Here is a 24,663-nt window from a genome sequence, read left to right as displayed (position 1 = left end):
ATTTTTTATACATTCTTAGTTGCCTTGAAAATGCTGCCCTCAATAAAGAAAAACTATGCCCAAGAACTTCTAATTGAAGGGGAGAATAAGAGGGCTGACTTTAGATCCTCCTGGGGAAATAAAACCCTACACAATCCCTTCTGCAACTTGAACAAGGAAGAAATGTAATGTGAAGAGACTTGGTTTTGAGGTTTTACATAGCCAAATTTGTTCATTTCACTGCTCATTTGATTTTGCTTTTCTCTGTTCCCTTCCTTGGAAGGGTGAAAAGAAGTACTAAATAACAAAAAGAAGTAGTTGAAGAAGTGCAAGTTTTTAATATGAAATTATATGATGAGAACATGTTCTAAAATGCTAAAATGCAGTTCTTACATTTCTCCTGGGACAGCATGCAAAAAGGTTAACTTTTGCCAATTTGCAAAAGAAGCAAAAGAATATCTGAAGGTCGATGAGGATATTCTTACTCCTACAGAAGGATATGGCACATAGATGTACGCAGACAACAATGCCATTTTGAATGATTCAGATCATAGAACACCTACCTTCCCTGATCTCTAAGGTTTTCCAGTGGCTGAGAAAGCCTGGAGCAGTAGAGCAGTGAGAGTAAGCCAAGTTACCAGGAACAAGCAGAGGAATGCACTCAGCAGCCTGCCAGCCTGCAGCCGCTTGCCTTGCATAAAAATCAATTTTTTGATAACCTCAGAGTAGAATAAATTACACAGTAGAATAGGTCCTCTGCTCACACTGTAAGAGCAGAAGGCAGTAGTGTCTAAGGCTTCTTTCTTGATTTAGGACAGTGGAAAAAGTTGGAACTATATTCTTATGTCTTCTGTTTATGAAAAAGAAAATAGGCAATATGAATGGACTTAGCAGAATCAGTCTTGCAAAGAAGGATCTCTTGGAATTTCCTGCTTTCAGCAGGGCTCATGGGCAGCCATGAGCAGAAGAGAAGCATATGCTCATCATCTAACATGGGAATGTTCTCCTTCCCAGCAAAGTCACACAGTATGGAATTTTTAAATAAACCTCACTTTACCTGTTCAAGATCTAATCGTGGAAAGCACCTGATTGTGCATCATTTGTCTCAATACTACCACCAAAATCAATTGATTGTGCAGAGGGTTTGCAGGATCACCCCCTAAAGGAAAATGGTTTCCATTCTTTTATTTAGGCTTGGATTTTTTCTAGTATTCTTGCAAAATATGGCTGAAGGTGACTATTAGAGTAGACTAATTAATAATTAGAGATCAGGATATCCAACTCAAATTTAATCACTTCCTTGCACTACTTAAAATATCACTGACATCCTTAAATTAAGTCCATACCTCCAAATGCAGGACACAGGTTTACAGAGCAGTAAATTTGCTAATGAGAGTTAGCAAAATTTTCAACATGTATTTTGAAATCAGAAGGTTATCGTTAGTTTAGAAGACATCAGATTGGGCAGATTTGTCTAAAAATAAGGCTTTGATTCTGCCTCAAAATATTTCTTCTCTGTGCTTCTGTTGTAAATTTTGTCAGGCCTTACAGAAGCAATTCCCCTCCACCACCTAAACCCAGCTATGTTTCTAATATTTCAGACAAGTTAAAAACAGAAGATTTTGAATAACTACAATTAACTTTTGTTTTAGCTTTTTTTTTTCTTCCAATTAAAAACTCAGTGGAAGAACAGAGCAACAGCAATGACAGACAGTGATGTTTCAAAGAACATGACAGCATTTCTGTTCCTTTAGAATTATCATTGCATTAGTTTTTGCTTGTTTGCAGGGTTTTCCTTTTGAGGAAAAAGGAACTCCTTTCTAGTCACATCCACTATTCATTTTTTCATCAAATACTGCCTAGAAGAGACATGTTTTTTGAGTTCATAAAAAAATTATCTCCAAAAGAGAAAAGAAATAGAATTGTTGTTTTAATTATCTTTTGACTTCAATCTTTTGTAACAATTTGTCATGCAAAGGGTAGTGAAAAGCTACTGCTATTTAATTATGGATGTGGCTTGTTTGCTTAATAATAACTATGTAGACAGTCTGTAAAAGACATCACTTAGTCTAATACTGTAAAATTAGCTTTTGAAAAAATGGGTTAAATGATCAAAACCTTGAAAAATACAAAATTCTTTTTTAGTGTAAAATATAGTTGAAAATTTTGGAAAAGAATGAAAAGAACCTCTTTCTGTATGTGGCAACTACTTCATGCTTAATCCAAGTGTCACAATTGAGTTCCTGTAATGCACTATTCAAACAAGTGTTCAGTCTTTAGCTCAGGCCCAGGGAGCAACTACCATGAGTAAATATTGCAGTGCTTAATGTTACAAAAAGAACAAAAGGCCTTTGGCACACATGTTTTTCAATTATATAATACAACTTTGAGAGAAAAAATAAGAATGCATTGGCACACTTTTTAGCAGATTGAAATCTGAAGAAAGCCACATATTCCTGGTGATATTATAGTGATTTTTACTTATGGGCTATGCACTATGAACTGCTACAATGACACAAACAAGCAGGAATCTTGTCCTGCTTCAAGTATAGTACTTTAGAAGTCAATGACCATCCTGTGTTTGAGTTATAAAAAACACAGTTAAAAGCTTGAACATGTGTAGAAGTTATGCCTACAGCTTCCTCACAGATAGGCAAGTCTTATTTATATCAAAATTATAGCTTTCTTCTCTGTCTGCCTTTTCACCTTTAAGTTAAATCAAATATGTGGGGTAAGTGGCTAATTCCATGAATCCCAGGCCTCTGCAGAAGGTAACATCCACGTTTTGATCCTACCAGACATTTCTTGTTGTCTCTTGGTGGTTACTCTATATCAAGGAGATCATCAATTTCCCACAGCCTATGGTATCAAGCAAATTTAAATACAAATGAGCATTTTCATTGGCTTTGGCTTTGCTAGTGTCAGTGTACATTGCTCTGAGCCTTAGGGACATGGCAGCATTGTGAAGAAAGTATGGGAATGAAAAAATAAAAATTACATATTTAAACTTTGCCTGAATTGTGAATATATTCTATGGCAAGGGACAGTAGTAGAGATTTTAATATACAATAATTATTCATAAACATCGCTTACACTACAAATTCAGCTGAACTTTGTAAGAACCTTTTTCTTAAAACAAAGAGCAGTTAGGAGAGAATTCTTCCGTGTTTTGCTTTTTCAGGAAATTACATGTTAAAATTCTTCATCAGGCTCTGTGATGGTGAAGGTTAATGTGGTCTTTATAATCTGAGATGAAACTGACTGTGTCCTTCACTTTTTCTGCACTTTCACCATCCGTCCGCAGTGAGAAAACGCAGCAAGTCTTCACTGCTACAGGCAACATTTAAAGATAGAGGTATCCAACCCAGTAGACCAGGTTAAACAGCAGGAAAGATGTAGGAAAAAAGACCCTAGAGTAAGAGTCCAGTTCTAAGATGTCTATGTGAATCCGTCCTCTCCTCCATGAGCCTGATTTACACTCTTCATAACAACAGAAAAAGCTCTGACAGTCTTTCCCATCCAGACATTCATAGACACATGCATCTTCAAAATCTTGCCAATACATGGTATTGTTCAATGTGATGACTGTAGTTGGTGGTCTCATATCAAGTACAGAATAATTCTGAGGAGAAAAAAAAAACCACAATGGTTTGATAAGTTTCTCTGTATGATGCAGATCAAAATTAATAATCACAGCAAGCAACAATAATTTTTTCACTCTTAAGAGTTCACTTACCTGTCAGAATATTATTTGCAAGTTGTTTTAAATACTTGCAGCTACATTTAAGATGGATTCTCAATAATAAGGAAGATATACCCCCTCTCCATTTATTTCTACAATGTCCTCCATTTCGCATAGGAACATTCACTGCCTCTTAACTTTACAGTGATTTATAAAAACAGATATGGTCAGCAATAGATAGTGATCATTTCAGTACAGGATTTCAAAATGCCATCCTGAGACATGTCCCCTTAGTGCTTATCACACAAACCATCTCAGAGATAGGACACTTTGATGTCATGCACATCCTCACAGCAGCCTTCATGCTTAAAGACCTCTCCCTCTCCAATGTACTCTCTATTTGCACTTTGTCAGCTTTTCTGTCACATCATTTCCTTGGCATGCAAGATGCCTTCTCACAGTAGTCTCCCCTTTCATTTACCCATTCCATCTTCACAAATGTCACCTCCTCTGCTGACATCACTAGAAAAGGTCCCCATCAGCTTTGCTGCCTGTCTGCACAGCCCTGACAAAGCAGACACAGCCCTGTCAGCCTGGTTTTCTCTTACCTAAGAGGCCCTTCCTCTCCCTGGGGTTGTGCTGAGCATTGGCTTTGCCTGCAGGAGAGTGCTGGCTGTGCTCTAACAAGCTGATCACGATTGCTTGCATTTAGGAAGATGCTCTGGGTTATTGCATCCATACTATACAAAGTACTCAGCATTTCCTGCTGAAGGTGTTAGGGAGTGACTGAAAACTTTCCTTCTGGATGGGGAAAACATTGGTGATATGACTGATGTGCCTCAGTGGAAATTTTTCCTTTTTACATTGATTTAATTGATTTTCTACAAATCTTTGGTTTGGCATGCTGTAGTATTACCCATCTGATTAAAAATGCTGGTTCCTGAGCTAAGAACTTGATGTGCGTCCTAGGGTGACTTAATGATGCTTTTATCCCCAGTCACCTGTTCTGTTTCTGCTGGATGTTAAGTTCTGCACCTTTAAGGCTGGTTCTGAGAGCGAAGGTGGGGAGAAGAGGCCGCAGTTTGTTTGCAGAAACTGCACTCGCTCCCTGCATCCTTCTCATGACTGTGCTGTCTACACACGAGCAGTGGGAGAGAGCTCTCCTTTGCTTTTAGCTAGGTGAGGCAGAGAAGTTCCCGGACTCTGGCTTTTCTTTTTCTTGGAACTCTTCATCCATGCTCTGGGCTGAAAATCCAGACAAACACTGGGAACTCACACCACGAGCACCAGGGCGTGAGATGCGGCACTTTCCAGCGCCGAAGGGACTGATAAGAGACTGAGTGAGCTGAGCTACACCCATGACAAGGACTTTCTGAATTTGCCATCTCTTCAGAGCAGTGAGAGGTTTTGTTGTTTAACAATATTAATTTTTTTATGCTTGTGAATACTTTACTTCTTAAATAAATATTCTTCCACTTTTCTCCAAGGAAATCTTTTCCTGAACTGGCTGGGGGAGAAGCACCTTGAATCTGGTTTCTAGAGAAACCCCTTTGGAAGTTTTCTTCCAAATTTGCCCTAACCCAGGACAATGTAGCATCCCTCTACTTAGATGCTGGCACTGCCAACCCAGATATCTACACCTGAACAACTGCCCTATGGAATCCAGTCAATTCTGGACACAATTCATTTTATCATAAGTAAATGCTAAAATGTCTCAGGCAATTTCTGCTGTGAACTGCAAAAAGATTGCTGTTTAGAAGCAGATTATTGCAAATCTATTTGTTGTGAATGACTTTATCTCTGAGATTAGATGACAGAAATTACACCTGTTTGGTCTTCTCTCTCTTTGCTGAAGTTTCGGGTGGCTTGTTTCAGAGCCGTACAATGTGTTGCCATGTGAAGAAGGTCTAAGATTATTGTACAAGCAATCTCCTTTGACTCTACTACTTTGGAAAGAAAAAACAATTACTAGACTATACATGGAGTTCTGCTATACCACTACGTCAAATACTATACATTTATTGAAGGTCTTTATGAACATTTCCATCTCAAGAGCTTAAATTTTCCACGCCTGTCTAAAATATTTATGTTAAAAAAAACAAAGGCTCAGAGAGGTTTTGGTGAATGAAGTTAAAAAAGTACTCTGGCTCTGCAAAGGAAACTTCCTCATCTCTAGGATATTTTGCTGTTTTGTTATATCAACTATATGCTCAGGACAGAAGATAAAATAATTGCCCTAATAATGCGGAGAGATGATTCTGTTTGTTTTAATCTCTGTCAGGTAGGAGGGATCCTGAAGTGACAGGGTACAAGGGGAAGGTGGATGGTCCCCCTGTGTTCTGTGTGTCCACCTGAGCTGGTTGGGAGGAGAGTAGTGCACACACAGTGGGCACCATCCCAGTCCAGCCCAGGAGGTCTGCCTGTGCAAGGCACTTCTCCAGGGCCTTGGACAAGGCAGTTCAGGTGTAGTGTTAAACATGTTTAATAATATTATTTCTGACAAAGTATATGTGTGTTTTCTGGGAGGTAAAGAAAAGTCTTGGGATTACCTGAACATGGATTTACTAATATTAATAAATTTCACCTTTTAAGTATCACCACTACAAAGCTGAAAAGGACAAAATGATATCTTGAGAGCCAGAGACATTGCTTATTTAAGTTCTAATTGGGAGATTTTTTTGTACAGACAAAGGTCCTGCTCAATAATTATTTTAAGGTGAAGAAAAAAAGCTCAGTAAAAAACCTGAAAATGCTGCAGATACTTTCCAAGCAGATCAGAATGACTAGTTCTAGATAGAGGTTTTTAAACCCTAATATCATTTTAATTATCTTTCCCTATAGCTTTTAATTGGAAAAAGGAAAGTGCTGCTACCCATTAAATGTGCTCTGTTAACTTCATCTTTCAGAAAAGTCTGTCCTGGGAGTGGCAGCAGTAGAAAGTGGATAGATGTAATGCTTGCTGTAAGTTATATGAGGTCTTAAAATACATCAGAGAACTCGTATTTAAAAAATAGGAAAAAAGTATATATTATTATTTGTAAAAAGATAGGATAATTACATGGATCTGGCAGTTATAAATGAGAAACTTCAGCATATCCAACCTAAGAAAGGCAAACCCCAATGTCTTAGGTCTTATCCTTTTTTGTCTGATGGCAGACCATTCAACCAGCCAGTAAACTGTCTTCGTGCTGTCTGAATGCATAGTGTATAGTATATTTGCATATACCATAGCAGGTGTTCCAGTTTCAGATTTCATACAACTTAGAGACACAATTTTGTTCTCTGTTCCAACTTTATTGCTGCTGCACATATTCCATTTGTAGATAGAGTAAAACTACCTGTGCTCAACATGTTTGTTTGAAAACCCACCTGAAAGCTTGCTAAAGGTTTTGCATATGCATAAATTAATTTTTCTGTGAAACTTAATTAAACATAGAAGTTTATGACATAAGTTATGCTCATTACTCTCTTATAAAATGTAGTGAGAAAATTCTGTGTTATATAAAGCAGATACACAATATTTCTGAGGTAAAAATAACACATAATATTTTATACTTGACCCTCCTCCCTCCCATATCACTTGAAAAGTCCTTATAGAAAGAGGCAGATATGTTCCTCTGCCATAGCTGAAAGCAAACTGACCTTTTAACAAAAAAGCAAATAATATTTTTAGTGAAGTCAGGGTAAAGCATAACACAGCAATACAGCTCTCTCAGGAATTAGTGCAAGTAAATGTCAACCATCTATTCATGCCCCCAATTCTCTCCCTGAATAAAGAAAATTACTTACCATTACATGACCAAAACTTACATCAGGTAGCTTAAATAAAGATAAAAAAAATAATTATTCAGGAGAAAACAAACTTAGTGCTTCTCATGCATTTATATTCAGTAGTATTCCTTGGATCAAGCCCTAAAATGCATAAAACACTTCATGCAGTGTGTTCTATATATTCAGGATAATATCCTGTACACTTGAAAATGGCGTGAAACTTCAGCAGAATGCACATCTGGTTTTCATAGACTTAAAATCTTTAGTCAAGCCATTAAATTTATTTATTGATTGAACAATAGGTAAGTGAGCATGTTTTTGGTGTTAATTTAAATCCTGTCAATGTTGCATGCTTTCTCACTACTTCATTCATATGTCTGGAATTACATCCTACTAACAAAGATACTCATGACTTTTCAATTCAGTCTTTCCATAGGATGGCAATTTTAGTTTGATCACTAGCAAGTTCATTTCAGTCTCAAACTTTTCTTTTGTTAACAATCTTTTGCCTTTTGTGAGCAATGCATTTTTGCAAGAAGATATTTTAGGCTTAGTGGAGTTGTCATTGACTAAGTCTGTGGCTTTCTAGACATTCTCTAATCCCATATTTGTTTCAGCTTTTCCGTCATTAGTTCTTCATTCAATCATTTTCTATAGCTCTCCATTCAATGCCTTTTTACATCATGACCTATTATTCCCTAAATTTAGGCTTCTCTCCCCTCAATTTCCTTCTTCACATTTTTCCTATTTGGCTTTGATTTCTGATTTCAAATGCCCTTATTTCAAATGTCCTTATTTCCTCCATGACACACAATGGCATCCACCTCCACTACTTATCTTGAACACATATTTATCACTAATCTTGAGTGGTCAACTCCCTTCTGTATGTTTACAGTGAGATTTCTTTCTTTATTAAAATGTCCCCTCTCATTCTCGTAGCTGGTTTTTAAGTAAACCAGGCAATTCTTCCTGCATGATTGTTTTAGTTGATTCTAAACAGATAGCTTTTGTGTTTTTCTGGGTGTTACACTTGGAAGTTGGTTTTTGGCCAAAAATGAGCCATGGTTAAAACCTTTTTAACCAACCTCCATTTTTGTCCTTGGGAACATGCACATTTGTGCACAGGGCTTAAATGCTGGTTCCCAGCAGAGACAATGAAATTCTGGTCACAAATATTTCTAGACCTGTTAAGGCATGAAATAGCAATGCATTTGAATATACATTGACGTGCATTTATTTGTATAACAAGCTGTGCAATGTTTCAGTGGGGGATTTTTCCGACTCCAGCACAGTAACTGGAGGACAAAAGATGCATAGGCAGGGTTGCTGCTCCATGGTGAGCAGGCTGCTTCTGTTAGGAACAGACCTTGCTCAGCAGGCACATAACTGCTCCTACTGCTACTGCAGGCTTTTCCAGATCACACCACTGGGAAAACCATGGAGGAGTGAAGTGCCGTGTGATTTCAGGCTACAACTGAATGATTATCTGCTCACTGAGCTGCACGTGAAAAGAAGTTTAAATGCTCCCATCTTACCGACTTTTTCTTCTTAGTACAGTTTGGTTTCCTGCAACTTGAGTAGTAGTTGAGGGTGGCATACTCCATCAGAGCAGCAAAGACAAATAGAAAGCATACAGTCACAAACAGATCCATGGCAGTGACGTAGGAAACACGGGGCAATGACTTTCTTGCGATGGTACTCAAAGTTGTCATGGTCAATACTGTGGTGATGCCTGCAGGGAGAAACTTGATTTAATTGTGTGCAACATCACTTCTCCATATCACAAAAGAATCTTTGGCTATAAACATACAAAACAGAAATCCAGAGTGTACTCAAGTAATTAATTTCATTTGGTAATATTAAGAAATAATGGAAAATAACATCAGTAGGGACAAAGCTATTTTGTAAACAAAGATTTACTCTGTTGTTTATTTTCATCTTGGCACAAGTGACATTCCCATGCCTCTCAATATGTTTTTCTTCATCTTTTCTTTTTTCCAATCCCAGTTAGGTTGAAGATGGAGGTGAGGGAGAGGGAGAGACCGAAGAAATTTTTGAAGAAAAGTATGAAGCAGAAGAGATACTAAACTCAGAAAAATAAGCCCAAGAAACATAGTAAGCAGTGAAGGAAACAGGTTCTATTCCACAGTAGTAGTGCTCTCAGGAAAAATCTAATGCTCAAAAAAAAAAAAATGAAGTGGAGGGAGAAAAAAAAATAAGTCTGCTAAGATCTGACCATGGATTCTGAAAGTATGTGTTCACACACTGCTTCCTTGGGAGTCCTCCAGTGCCATTTTCCTTCTGAGTAAAGGATGTCAGGGTTACTTGCTCAGTCAGAGTAAGACTCATATGAACTTCAAATGCAACATTAACAGAAACAGCCTTTTTAATGCATACAAAGCATCACTTCTGAGATTGGTTTAGTAACAGTGAATATAATGGGATTAGTGTGAAATATCCAAAATAATAAAACCAGTGCTAGAATGAAATCTATGTCATGTAAGTTATTTGACTCCTAGTAATTCATACAATTTCTCTTCATTCCTGAGAAATAGAAGTCTTTTCATTCCCAGATTGTTATGAACTCCATGTCTTCTAATAGAAAAAAAACTACCTTCTTATTGGCTTGGGAAAAGGAATAAAGCTTTCCCACAAGTAAGTCTCAAGAGAGAACCTTCTCAACAAAGAACATAGCTATAAGGTAATCTTTCATTTTTATAGTTTAAATGATGTTTCACAATGGTGCACAGTGTTAGAAATGGCAAGAAATGACTGAAATTATGCCTTATAGTTAAATAACTTCTCACTAAAAGCACTCTGGAGAGAAAGAAGTATCTGTGGATTACTTTTGACTGCTTTGTCTTTATGAAGGATTGTCCATCTCTGACTTGTAAAGTTTGATAGAGGCTACAGTGAGTCACAGGAACAACCTTATCCATTCAAGCTAACAGAAAGTCCCCGGAAAAGTCAGAAGAAAAATTATTGCCTGTGTCTCAACCTTGAAAAATAATGATTAATTTAATTCCTTATATATCTATTATCCAGAAACAAACAAACAAAAAGTTTCTGAAAAAAAATCACAAGTCAATAACCAAGATGAAAGCAATGCTGGTAGGAAGTGGAAAGTGTGGACTTTGTGTGTGCCTTGGACATCTAAAAGCTATGGGAAAATATTTCCTTTTCCTGAAATCTATGCCACCTCCCAGTATAAGCAGATGGGCTTGGCATGATCCAGCAACCTCTCCAGACCCCTTAACATCAGTTCTGTATCCAGCTGATGCTTTAGAAAAGCTTCAAAGACAGTGTTTAGTCATTCATCACAGCAGCCAACTGCAGAAATGCCCAGCTGCAGAAGGTGTGAACTCGCTGACTTTGATTTGACCCTTACTAACTATAGGTCAACCACGTTCTCTATGGCCTTGACCCAGGCCTTGGGAGTCACTTATTTCAAAAGAACCACATCCAGACTGTGACATACCCCACAATATAAAATAAAGTTCTTTAACACCTCCTAATCCACATTTAGATTTCTGACACAAAAGTGTCCTTTTCAGACCTACATGTACATCCTTTCAGGCATTTCACTGTCTTAAAAAACTTCCTCAAAACCTATAGGGTTCTTCCATTACAGTATACAGTGTCCTGTTTACCTGGACTCAAATGTAAGTTTTTATTTCCCACTCATCCTGTGATAGGACAATTTTTTATTAGAAGGCTAAAAAGAAATAATTAGTTGAAATATATAAGTTCTCAACTCCATCTGCATCCTACATCCATGCCTTAAGCCTGAATGTGAAACACCAGCTCAAATCATGCTTGCTACCAGATTCCTGCTCCCATCGTAAACAAGCACTTAGTTTTTGAAATGATAAAAATTCTATCTAATGTATCAATTGTACATCTAGGATACAGCCACAAATTTAAAAATGTTAAAATGAGTTTATGGGGATACATATAGAGAGAAAAGAGAAGGAAGGTGCACCAGGTGATACGGTTTTGTATTTCTGTACATTTACAAGTCAGAATATATATATGTAAGTATTAGTAAAATGCAGCACCATTATTTCCAAATATAATGTCTCGTTTCCATACCCTTAGTTCATTTTATCTCTCATGCTAAAGAAAGTCAGTTTGTTGAGTGGTTTCAAATGCATATGTCTTGCCAGATGAAATTGTGAAGTCTCTTACTTTGTGGATTCCCATATGGCAAAATGAGCTTTACATCTGTTATTGAAATTCACAGTGCTCTTGAAGTATCTATTTCAACAGAATTTTAGTATCACCTAAGGACAGCTCTGAGGTAACCTGACTTCAGAATTTTCAGGGAGAAATTGTAAGTGCAAGCTTACAAGTCTTTGTGTAAATACTATTGTGGGATGTTATATTCTCTCAGTAAATCCCATATCAAAAATGCTATTTGATATAAAAGAAAGGGCTGACTGGGAGATCAAATTATGCAGATATATATAATGCATGAAAACACTCTAACTTTTAGATCTTTGGTGTAAACAGTTGTTTTAAATTATTACTGCTTGAAATCTGCTTGCTGGACAACCATATGCAAACTGAGGTGGCAGAAGTTTCAGTGTTAGAAACTCTTTGGTCAGCAAAGTTAATTTTTTCTTAGTTTCTTGAGGTTATGTTGGTTATGTTTTTCTTAGTTTCTTGAGGAATTGTCTCCTGTTTTCATTCATGCCATCACTTGTTCATGAAGTTAAATCTCCATCTTTCTGGTCTGTCAGCTGTTTTGAATACTTTCTTAGTTTTCTAGTGAATGAAGTAAAGATGAAATGGCAAGGAAAGCAATGTTCCTTTTTTATTAAATACGATCTGTATCTTTTTTTACATCAACACACTGCTGGCCTTGATACCCACTGTATCTTTTTAAACTGCAGCTTGATCTTGCTCTGTAGAAACTGCCTGGTCCTATTACATATTATACCCATTTAAAAAAAAAGTACAGGGAAACTGGATAAAAGCTTCAGTTTGAATTAATTCCCTCCATATTCAATGAAAATAACCTATTCTTTTTCAGATTATAACTTTTCTTCAGGGAAAAGTTGCCTCTTAGATCATTCTGAGATAATTTGGATGACTGGAGACAAGCAGAAACTGTGGAGAGACATTTTTTTTTCCTCTCTGAATGAAGAGCAGAATAACTCAGGATCAAAAACTCAGTTCTCATCCAGTACTCAAAGTTTACTTCCATTTTCCCACTGACTCTTCAGGTGGCCTGGAGTTAGTCTTGTTGCCAGTCTGGGCCTTAGTACCTCAAAGTGCATGTAAAAAGGGGACTATAATACCAAGTTTTTAAAGAATGCTTTAATACCTCTGAACGGTACTGCTGAAAGAATACTTATGGTCCCAAACCCGAATTATTTATTTTTTTTCCCCCATTGTGGAAATATATTAGTAAGCATTATTCAGAAAGGAATAAAACCTGTCCTTCATGTAACTGTGAGTAGTTGCCAATAACTGGAAATTAATCATTAATTCCAGAGAGTGAAATATTTCCCTGGTGCCAGTCCTTTGTATTATTGCAGCTATACTTGAAGAAGGTTTGTTGCACAGAATCTCTATGATTAATTTCAACTAATTAGCAGGACAATTTCAGCAGTTTGCCTTTGGCTGCATTACTCACAATTTTACCATGTGCCACTATCTAGATGTGGATGTGTGTTGCTGCTTGGATGGATTTATAAGTTGCATTACACACATGCAGGTCTACAGCAAAATGGGAGCTTTTGCTTTTCGGCTTACTGCGTCCCAGGAGTTAACAGGCCATTGTCAATTTGGGAGCCCAGGATTCTGTGCACAAAAGAAGTGACCCATATATACTTGACTTTACTTTTAAAAAAGTTATATCTAAGCCTATAAAATTAAATTCTCAGAGTTTTAGGAGTGAGTCATGACATCCATAGAGTAGAGCCTCGGAACAACTCATTTTTATGCTCTTATGCCAAATTTATGACTTCAGTATCTGAATACATTTTTTCTCTGAACTTCCTGCTGACTGAGGGGTGAGGTGGAGAGTCACACATTGGTGATTAGTGATCTACTTCTGTGTCTAATTATTTGAAAAAATTAGATGTGTGGTGTGAGGAACCACCCTTAGGTACAGGATATGAAAAATGCTTATAGCAAATCAATAATTCAAAGTGTTAGATGTCTTTTGTCCCTTTTTTCTTCTGCATTAAGAAGGATTACCCAACTGGATGCTATGTCACTCCCCACTTTAGACTTCCTTTTAAAAACAGATGGAGAACAGCCAGTCTTTCCTTACCTCCCCTGAGTCACCCAATTTAAGAAAAGAGTTCAATTTAAGAGTTCAGTGGAGAAGTATACTTAAGACCTATTGCTCAATTTTCTGGCTATCAGAGGCAAGTCTACATAGGCAGGAACAGGCATTTGTAAGCTGCTCTGTCCTGACCTGTGTATGGTCTTTTTGCTGTCCTGGAGGTGTTACTGGATAACAGAATAACTGTGGGTCATTGTGTCCATCCTGTTGCTGGAGCTGCGGTGTTCTGGCCCTTTGGCACTCACATGGAGGGATTGAGGACTAAATATTCCTTTCCTGTAAAATAACCTCAGAAAAATGGGCCTACATTTTAACAAACTCCAGCAGGAGGATGCAGTGAATAGCTGGGAATGGTTGAAAACAGATATGCAAACTTTGACATAGGCTACCCTTTTTTCCTAGACTGGTTTCAGAGGTTTCTGAATCAGTTCATATGGGCAGACCTGGAAACCACAATCTGAACTAAGGAATTGTTTTTTTTCCTTTGGTTCTGTTTACATATAATTGGCTGTTACATACCCCTAAACCCTGCAGGTTTTTGTATAGATATTAGAAAAAATTTCCAAGTTGAAGTCAACATTTCTAAGTGTATGCTAAAGCACAGTGTCCAAATGCACATGCTGGTCCTGACCCATGGGTTTCTGGAAAACCTCAACCAGCATAAATCTCCACAATCTATAAAAAATATCAATACACCCAGTGTGAAGCTTAACTTCAAGCATGCAAGCAAAAACAATTTGCATGTGTTAATATTATTATATCCCACAGTTTTCTGTATATATAAGACATAATGCCCAGTGGGGGAGAGTTACAGATGGGAAGGAAGCCAGCAGTGCAATTAATTAATTCTTCAAAAATGTCATGGTGCGAACAAGGAGACAGACATTAATTCAAGAGTTTTATGCAAAATAGGTGGTAGTGTCATCCAAAGGGTCAGATTAGTTTACTTTTAATTACCTTGTTACAGGAAAAAACCCAGCAGTCTCAGTAATAAGTAGATCTGGTTCTGCGAGGTGTAGTAGTAATAATCCAAAGTGTGTACCTAGTGGTCTCTTTGAAAGGAAGTTGACATTTTCAAATATTAGTGTAGGAACATCAGAAAAGGGAATTATTAACAACTTACCTAATGCTGTTCTTGCTGGTGTGGCATCTTTTTTGATCCAAAAGGATACCCAGGAAAGAACAACTGTTAATATACAGGGAATGTATGTTTGTATAGTAAAGTATCCCATTCTTCTACTTAAGTCGAAGTATATAGTCATGACTACATAATCACCTGCAATAATAGCACAAAAAGGAAATTCACATTGTAATGGGATACAGACAGTTCTTCACTGACCTGATAATATTTTAACTTTCATAAAAACACTGCATATGAAATATTTTTTAGAGTTTCAGCAGCATCTGCACAGTAATCCTCATGTGAAATTTAAGTAAACCTTGCCATTCTAACAGCCTTAAGTTTTAGATCTCTGTGGAAATTATGTATTGGACAGACAGAGCTTCTCAGCAATCATTCTGGATGAATAAAGTTTTGAAAGCCATGCTGAATTTCCAGACTTGGTAGTTCTGGATATCTTCAATGGCCACAAATGTGAAGGTACTTTAATTCACCAGATTTTGCAAACACTACACACAAAATCCTTCCTTCTGCAGTCTTCTGTGCTCTAATTCCAGGTTTGAGTGACTTCCGTTATCTTCTTTTGAGATATGAATCTGAAAATAGGGGTCTTTATGGCAAATGTAACATGCACATGAGTATGGATTTACAGAAGACGTCATTTATAGACACTAGAACTCAATGCTGGCATTTCAAAACCATTGTGGCCATTTGTGGTATTTTCAGAAGGTCAGTCTGAACACAAAGTTTATTATTTTGCTGTATAGTAAAAATCATACATTCAAGAAGTCAGTAAGAAGGTTAGTTTATCACACATTACATGATTTTTTTTTATTCTATCTCTACTGCTAACTCTTGTGATTCCACAGGGGATAATAATCTGTTCCTCCCTTTCTCCTCAGTAGAGGCTACTGACCTTATCACCTCTGCCCTACTAACAGCTCTCTCAGCCTCATAGATGTTAACTTTCTCAGACACTCATGGTGAATAACAGTAATAAAACTGAACTGGGACCGATTTCTGTACTGCACTTGAAGTAGGTTGCTTCCATTTCAGATGTAAAGGAAAGCTTATATGCCAGAGAATTTTTATGTGGTTTTGTCTGACTGCATCAGATTTGGCCTAATAAGTCTTATGGCTTCTTGTTACAAACCTTCACTTTCTAGAGTATGATATTTTCAGAAGGCATCATTTGCAGTAGTTAAGTAACTCTGTCCTGTTAGAGCAAACCATCAGAAGAATGAAGAAATTAGAAATATATAAAGATTAATCCCCCAAGGAATGTACATACAACTCACCCAAGCAGAAACACAATGGGTTTATTAGTTGAGGCAAATTAAAGCTTAATCATCTAGTAACAGAGGGCATATAAACAGACACATTTCATACAGTGGCTGAATACAGCAAAATATTATATAGAAAATAAATTAACTCAGTAAGAATATCTTTCATCCAAAGCACCTCTATAAAATCAATGAATTGTCATAAATTAGAAAACTAAAGGTAAATAAAAATCTGATGGCGGGAATTTGGGAAAGTGTGATAGGAAACATTCCTGTATGTGAAGTACATCAGTTTGACATATATATATTTGAAGAGGCTGACAAGCTTGTGGAAGTTTCCATAATGCCTAGAATGTTAGATGAAAGCATACATTTTCACAAGAATTGTGTCGGTGAAAACTGTGTGACCACAAGAAACTGGAAGGTCATTTCAGAAGCTGTGCTTATAGAGCTCACTGTGGTTCCAACTAGGAGATATTGCAGTACATCATGACATAGGAGCCTTGTGGGTTTTTCTACAGGCTAAGGGTTATTGCAATTCCACCAATCCCCAGTAGTTTTCTCTGTGCAGGGAATGACACCAAGGAATTGATGTGGCTCAGTAACCACGGGTTCTGCTGGCTTACTGTTTGGCTGGTTTGCCTCACTGAAGAAAGACTTGCACCACAGAAATCAAGATAATTTCATAGAAACGGTTGTAAAGAGTCAGGTGGAGTGTAAACCAGTGCTTTTACTGACATGAACAAACTGAAAAGCATGGAAGGAATGTTAATGAGTCAAACATTGTCTGTCAAGGTAGAAGAATGAGCAAAAAATGAAATCAAAGACTCTATAGGAAACATGTCAAGCCTTTCCATTTCCTTAACTTGGTTCCCATATCTTGAACTGTGTGTTTGTGGATAAACTTCCTGAGAATGGTATAAAGTCAAGCACAATCTGCACACCTCCACTGTGTGTAACAATACACACAATTCCAGTACCCACACAGGTCACTGCTTCTCTCAGTAGTGTGGTCATGATACTCAGCACAGCAGCGACAGCAGTAGATACTGGGAAAGTAACAGTCTCTCTTTCCAAGGCCTTTGACGAATATAAACCAGATAAACATGAGACTGGGAGAAAATTATGGCACTTTAAATGACGTAGAGAGTCCATCATCACAATTAGTCATTAACTGACTTAGTGTCTTTCAGGCAGGATTCATTTCCTGTGATTTTAGACGTCTAGAAGGCAAATTCTACAGATGACGTGCACAGTGTGGCATCCTTTCTACACTTGAAATGAAAAGAAATTGGTACTTTCAGTATATGGTTTGTCTTATCTGCTTTAGAGGCACATTTTAGAAGGTGAATGTATTCAAAACATTTCCATTTCTCTCCTGTGATTAAAAAATAATAGCAAGGGTCTGAGATATGGACAAAAACATTGTAGATATTTGCAGATCATACAAGGAGTTACCCACAGCCCTTGATTCCATGGTGAGAGCTAAATCGGGCTACTCCTGCGAAGATGCTAAGGTTATTTTATTTAAATGTAATGACCTTCTTGATGTTTTAAAAGAGTATTTTAGGTATTTTCCTAAATTATTTCCTTCCTGCCTTCCTTCCTGCCTTCCTGCCTGCCTTCCTGCCTGCCTGCCTTCCTTCCTGCCTGCCTGCCTTCCTTCCTGCCTGCCTGCCTTCCTTCCTGCCTGCCTTCCTGCCTTCCTGCCTGCCTGCCTTCCTGCCTCCCTGCCTTCCTGCCTGCCTTCCTGCCTGCCTTCCTGCCTTCCTGCCTTCCTGCCTTCCTGCCTTCCGGCCTCCCTCCCTCCCTCCCTCCCTCCCTCCCTCCCTCCCTCCCTCCCTCTTTTAATAGATATGGTAAATTAAAATGTTCAGCTAAATTACCACTTCAGTTCTATCCTCACCCAAGTCAACTTCTATTGAGAATACTGGGTTCTCTCATTACATTCAAGAGCCACATTACATGCAAGAGTATGTGCTGTGGCTACTTTTCTTATTGCACTACTCCAAACTGCATGCTGCTGCTGACAATGATGATGATGATATTATTCTTCACAATATTCCTTCCAGAAGTAAATATTCTGTATGTATCTGAAAGCATTGCGTGCACATGGAAGAAAAGTAGCCATGGTGCATATATTTCTTTCTCTTTATGCACAAAATAATCTGTGCAAAGAAACTCTCCTCTCTTTTGAAAGACTCCTCTCTCTTCTGGGATACAATTCATTCTGTCCATCCTGCAGTCATGCACAATCCAGAGAAGGGAAAAACTTTCAAGAGCTCTGCTCAGTGTCTCCTTGCACCTTTGGGAGCCTTCAGAGCTCCACCTGCTGCTACTGCCACTGATGGAAGGGAAGCTGGGGCTCATTGTATGACTAAGTTCTGCAGTGCAGGCAGATGGGAAAAATCTCCTTCCAAACTGCATGTCATTAAACCTGTGCACTTGGTTTAAAAGTAATCACACAGTGGTTGCCTAGCAAAGGACCACTGGAATAGATAATACCAAGGAACTTCATTTTTAAACCCAGAGAGGAATTCTACCTTTTAATGACTTAAATAATATTCCCAGGAAGGCAAACTAACTTTGAACTGAATGATCAACCATCAGTTCACTGAAGTATTGAAAATGATCTCGAGGCAAAGTAGACCACGATCAGTTTTCTATAAAGGGAGCAAAATGTGCACCTTTAGGCAACAAATCTGGAATAATTGAAATAGTGTAGCAATGCTTCCCATGAAACCAAGACGACTGCTGGCTGTGACCCATAGGATTTCTATTAGCCTAAGTTTCTAGTTTGAAAGTAGGACACTGTTTAGAAAAATAATGATTTCCCATGTAATAACCACTGTGGATTTTAATGAACAAAATTAAACTACAGCAATTTTTTTTTTTTTTTTTTTTTACTTTTGAAGACTAAGAGTCTGTTGGCCTGAATTGCTAGAATTTTGCCTATGTTGCACCAAGAATGGCTCCCTTGAAGGTAAAATGTTAGACAGAATGCAACCGATTATTTAATTAATAAGAAATAAATTTTAAAAAATAATAAATTATATACTGTAAATAATTTTTTTACTCAAACTACACTATGCTATCTTATGTCACATTTTCATTCATCCTTCCATTATACTCTGAGGCTGAAAATTAACTTAGAAAAATGATAAAAATTATTAAATCTTCAAAGACTGAAATATGAAGGTACAATGCATACACAGAGCAAATTCAGCATGTGAATGAAGGTTACATGCCAAGTGTCCATCACTAGAACTTCAGAATAATGAGGATGCCAGAGTTCATCCATATTACTACAAGAGTCTGGTTTCAGAAGAAGGCCCCAGTCATTAAAATGAGGAGTCACACAATGTGCCACAAGTATTACTTTGTTGATCAGCAAGACCACAGAGACTGAATCATCTTCCTCATTATCTTAATAAATCAAATTTACTTAATAGCAAGCAAGCTAACTTTCCAGTCTTCAGTGCTTTTTTATTTTTTCTATTGGAAGCCAAGAAAAGACCTTATTTACTCTTGCCATTAACTATTCATGTCACCCTGAACCTGTTTTCTGATCTTTGCTTCCCAGAGCTCCATTTTTTTATTTCCTGGGCTAAGTTTCTCTTCTTTCTTAGTAAGCTGAAAGTTTTGTACTCAGTATGTACAGAAGTTTCTGCAAAATGTTCACCAGAGAGGTTTATTGGAAGAGATACATGTGTAATTGGAAGTGAATCTACTGTGGCAGTGCTGGTGCCAGCCAGGAATGTGCAAGTTTCAGGTTCAAGACATGGCTCCAGATTCTGCACTGGCTGGAAAGAATATCTCAGTTCAAAGTCAGGCAGAAGCACAGGCAGTGCTACAAAACCCAACCCTGCCTAATTTAGATAATGAGGATTGCTCAGCCTGGGGAAGAGAAGGCTTCAGAAGACCTAATTGCAGCTTTCCAATACCTGAAGGTAGCCTACAAGAAAAATGGAGAATCTTTTCAAGAGCGTGTAGTGACGGAACAAGTGGGAATGGATTCAAAATGAAAGAGAGCACTATTGGATTCGATATTAGGAAAAATTCTTTGCCGTGAAGGTGGTGAGGCACTGAAAAAAGGTTGCCCGGTGAAGTTGTGGGTGCCCTGTCCCTGGGAGAGTTCAAGGCTAGGCTGAATGGAGATCTGATCAACCTGGTGTGGTGCAAGGTGTCCCTGACCATGGCAATGGGGTTGGAACAAGATGATCTTGTCATGTCATTTGCAACAAGCCATTCTGTGATTCTATGACTCTATGATTAAAAATCAGATGGAAGAGTCATGTGAACTAGCTCTTTTCACATCCCAGGCCTTCATCCCTATACCTCAGAGATATTCCTTGTGGAGGGTCAAGCTATCTTCTTACTAGAACTACTAAGAAAAAAGAAAGATGGATTGTGATTTCTTCATTTACACTGCCTACAATTAATACTTCATCAGCCAGTCTGTCTTAAGAGCTGGTATCCCATCCTAACATGACTTTATCTCCAGCCAGGTATGGAACAATTTTCAATTTTGGAAGATCCAAAAAAGCTACAAAATGGTAGAAGGAAGAGTTTTATGTATGTATAGGTGGTTATGACTCCAAAATGAGCTATTATTAAGACAAAAGAGACAAGGGTGAAAACAGGATTTTGCAGTTCTTTTGAACAAAAGCGTAGGACAAATGAGAGTCATGAAAGTGCCTTTATCTTTTTCAGCATCATTATAAATAATGAAGAAATGCTGAGGACTTATTGCAGGCTTATTCTGACTCCAAAATGGGTCAGTCCACAAAGAGTTTTCATTGGTGGGAACAATTTTTTCTCCACAGTAGTCTAGAACAAATGCTTCCAAGACAAAAGGAAGAACAAAATGTTCAAGGTCGTGCTGTCACTTAAGGGTTGGTCTTAGACTCCCCTATGCTGCTTTGGCATTTAGGTATTCCATAGTGACACCTAGATATTGTGCTTGGGTGGGAGCATGTGTACAGCAGAGAATGATGTTTACACCTTATCTCAAGTAAGTGTTCTTGGAGTGGTAGCAGGCACTGCTACACTAATACATTTCTGCTTAAGCTGCATGTTTAACCTCACAAAAAATGTGTACAGGGCTTCAGAGGTGTCATTATGCATTGCCATAGTAGAAATGTGACTAGATGTCTAGTCACAGGCAAAGATCTTAGGCAATAGATCAAAAAAGCTTTCTGTGTTCCAAAGATCTTCGGGTTTGAGGTCATAATTGCCTTTGGTGTTATCAGGATGTGTCTCTGGTGTGTGTGTGTGTGCATGTATTAAGGCAGTGTAGCCCAGATTTGCCTTTCAGCTCTTACACTTGAAAAGCAAATTTTTCAGAAATACATTCATACCGTGATGTGAAATCATTGCTAAAATTTCCCTTTATCATAGACAAATTACTGTATCAATACACAGTGGAAAAAAGCCTCAAAACACCAACTAACCCTAATAGCACCTTTTGTGCCTGTAGAAATCATGTTTAATTATAAGTATACACATATATATTAGCATGCATAATAAATATTTTTAGATTATAATGTGAAAATCAAAGACCAGATCCGCTTGTCTCAAGGCAAAAGAATTTTTAAAGTCAGGTTAAACCAAGATGACTTCCTAACCTGGTAGATCCACAAGATATTATGTTGGGTTTATTGCCTTGTGTAATATGAAGAATATAATACCAAGAAAAATAATTTTACTTGAGGCTATCCATATTTTTATCACTATCAAATAATTTCATTTTTCTGTTAGTTCTTCCTTGGATGCTGAACTTTTGTTTTCTTTGATGCAAGCAGCATTTTCAAAATAGTTTTGTAAAATGATAGGTTTTTTAGATGAACTTAAAAAGCCTTCTTTTAAAAGGTAATGACTATATTTTCAGCACATAAAGTTATTACATCCTTTGATTTTGGAATTTATTATTGAATCTGGAAAATAACTGGATTTGTTCAAAGTTCTATCTTCTTTATCTTGACCATTATTTCCCCCAGAAACACTGGCATACATATGTTATATACTGGAACTTTTCATGAAGGACTGAAATTAGATAAGCAAAAGACACAATTTCTTAAGACTTAAATTAATTGTGTACCAAAGTAATTTGAAACCTATTAGTCAGTATTTCTTATACCCTATACAATCCTTTATGTGCCATTGACAGTTGACACTGACAGTTTCAAAGAGAGTTACTTTTGATTCAACTGCAATCATTTCACTCTCCGTATACCATATTTGCTGTTAAGTGTCTGGGATACTTTAAACATACTCAGGAGATGGATCAAGGTCCATAAATACAGAATAAATTCAAAGAATAGAAGATTTGGAAAAAAAAATAACTACTATTTTAGCATTTGGTGGCATGATCAAGACTCTTTTTATTTGTATACTTACATGTTTATATATTATGTAAGCTGTCCTGTCTAATACAGCAATTCTGTTTTCCCAGTCATAACTACTGTATATAAAGTTCTCCTCCCACTAAGCCATGTGGACCTGCAGCATGTTATTCATCTGTGAGGTACTGTGAGCAACAGAATTGCTTTCAAGATGTTCAGGCCTATTAACTTTAAACATAATGACATTTTCATTTTGCAACATGAAGTATCATTTCATGTATTCTTTGAAATATGGAACCACTGAAAACAAAGGGATTTTAATTTGGCTGTTGTAATGTATAAGTAATATTGTAAAATCCTTCAAAAAATGCAGTTTCATCCAGCCACATAATGGGAATAAAAATGTATAATATCATAAGCAGACTTTGATCCATGATTACCAGTCCAGTTCAATTTCTGCCTTATCAGTAGAAAAGTTGCACACATAATCTCTATTTGAATTAATGTATCAATCTGAGAGAAAATCAATATACAAATACAGTGCAGTATGGCATGATCCATTACTCACTATTCTTAAGAAATCTTGCTATTTTCCATACATAGGTTTTCTTTTGTGTTTGAAGAATAGAAGTGAACAGTAGCAAATTAAGTAAAAACAATAATAAATTACCATAGCTGCCAATGTCAGTGAGAGCAGATGAATGATCAGAGTGAAAATTAATGTCTTTTATGTAGGAATCTTTTCCTGAGAGGGTTTATTGATGAGCTGTGCAATGCTTTTTGAACAGAATATTTTTTCACACTCCATAGAGCATCAAATACTGTAGCACATCTGAGGATACACAACATTAATGACTCTCACTTCCACTTTGCTCTTAAAAAGCATTGAGAGCCCACAGTTTCGTGATATCTGTCAATGCTGACCACTTTTCATTTGTTTCTAGTATTGAAATTCTTACTCAAAAGAGCAGTTTTTTTGTGGAAGGAAGCCCATTTGTGCTGACATTTTTTACACAGTCCCACAGGACTGGATTTGGTGGACTTGTAATTCCCAAACCAGTTGAAATTGTTTTTAATTAGCCAAATGTTAACATTTTCAAATAAAATGCTTTCTTTTACTTCCTTGGAATTTATTTTTACACATTAAATAAAGGAAAACCTCAAACAAAAAAAAAAAACAAACCTGTTTTGCTTGACCTGATATTCTTTTTGCTTAAGAAAAAATGTTCATGAGTTTGGCCTTATCCTCAAACATTATCACTGTATTAAATGACTATGACATCTTTTATATAATCATAGAATGGAGTAGCCTGTTTCTTTCTATCTGTACTGACATCTACTCCACCTCAACTGTCCCTAATGTATGCTCTTGTGGGTAGCTTTTCAGAGTATTTCACTCTTGGAAGCCCTTCCCTGTTGGTCATGCCATGTTCTGAAAGAGACTGTGGTGATTATTTAGCACTTTCTGAATGGTATGAGCTTTTTCTAAAGTAAGCATGGCTGCAAACCCCAAAACTACTGATGAAGTAGAACATCTTTTAGAAAGGCATCCTATATTTTAAGAAATTCCAGCAGTGGAGTTACACTACAAGCCTTGAAGTTCTTTCAGTGCCTAGTTATTGTCACTGGGAAAAACAGGCCAGTCTGTCTTAACTGAGTGAGTTTTTTAACTGAGACATAGTCGTAGTCTGCAGTTATCTTGCATCAGCTCAGACCTTGAGCCTTTGTATATCTTTGCTAGACTGCTATAGCACTTTTAGCCAGTTTTGTTCTTCTCATGCAGGCATTTAGAGATAGTAATCTACTACCCTTTATCCATCAAGATAAACACTTATGGTCTCTTAACAAGAGGAATTATTTCTAGTCTCTGATAAACCTTCCGTCTCTTTCATAGACTCCACAACTTTTCAAAATAATTCTTAAAGTGCAGCCACCAGAATTAGATCTTAATTTCATAGCAGCTGCATTAATATAACATATACAGATAATATAAACATCCTTATTCTAGAAAATTATCCTTCTCTGAGAACATATGTAATACCTGTGCTTGGTACTCTGGCCATCCCTTCAAACATGGAGTATATTTTGAAATAACTATTAATTCACAAGAACTATTACATAGCCTTTAGACCTGCAGCACCTAGAATTGTAGGTGTCCAATTCTAGAAAAGCAAAATCATTAGGTT

At 37.2% G+C, this 24,663-nt stretch overlaps 1 protein-coding gene across 4 annotated transcripts in view; it reads right to left on the bottom strand.

Moving 5' to 3' along the window:
- Positions 1-294: 294 nt before the first annotated feature.
- GABRG3 (gamma-aminobutyric acid type A receptor subunit gamma3) overlaps positions 295-24,663 on the bottom strand; it is a 290,524-nt gene continuing 266,155 nt past the window's right edge. For 3 of the 4 annotated variants that reach the window (XM_086880630.1, XM_086880631.1, XM_023947311.2), the window contains 4 exons: positions 14,854-15,006; positions 8,968-9,164; positions 7,451-7,480; positions 1,891-3,601 (listed from right to left, as the gene is read on the bottom strand). In XM_086880630.1, coding sequence (XP_086736756.1) covers positions 3,323-3,601; positions 7,451-7,480; positions 8,968-9,164; positions 14,854-15,006 — 659 coding nt within the window. In that variant the 3' untranslated portion in view covers positions 1,891-3,322. Of the gene's footprint in view, positions 3,602-7,450; positions 7,481-8,967; positions 9,165-14,853; positions 15,007-24,663 lie in introns of all 4 variants that reach the window. The other variant, XM_086880632.1, reaches the window with a different exon arrangement.

The sequence above is a fragment of the Cyanistes caeruleus genome, chromosome 3 (assembly GCF_971803275.1).
Source record: "Cyanistes caeruleus chromosome 3, bCyaCae1.hap1.1, whole genome shotgun sequence".
Taxonomy (NCBI): Eukaryota; Metazoa; Chordata; class Aves; order Passeriformes; family Paridae; genus Cyanistes; species Cyanistes caeruleus.
Note: the sequence above shows the minus strand (reverse complement) of the source record. Positions and strands in the feature narration are given on the sequence as shown.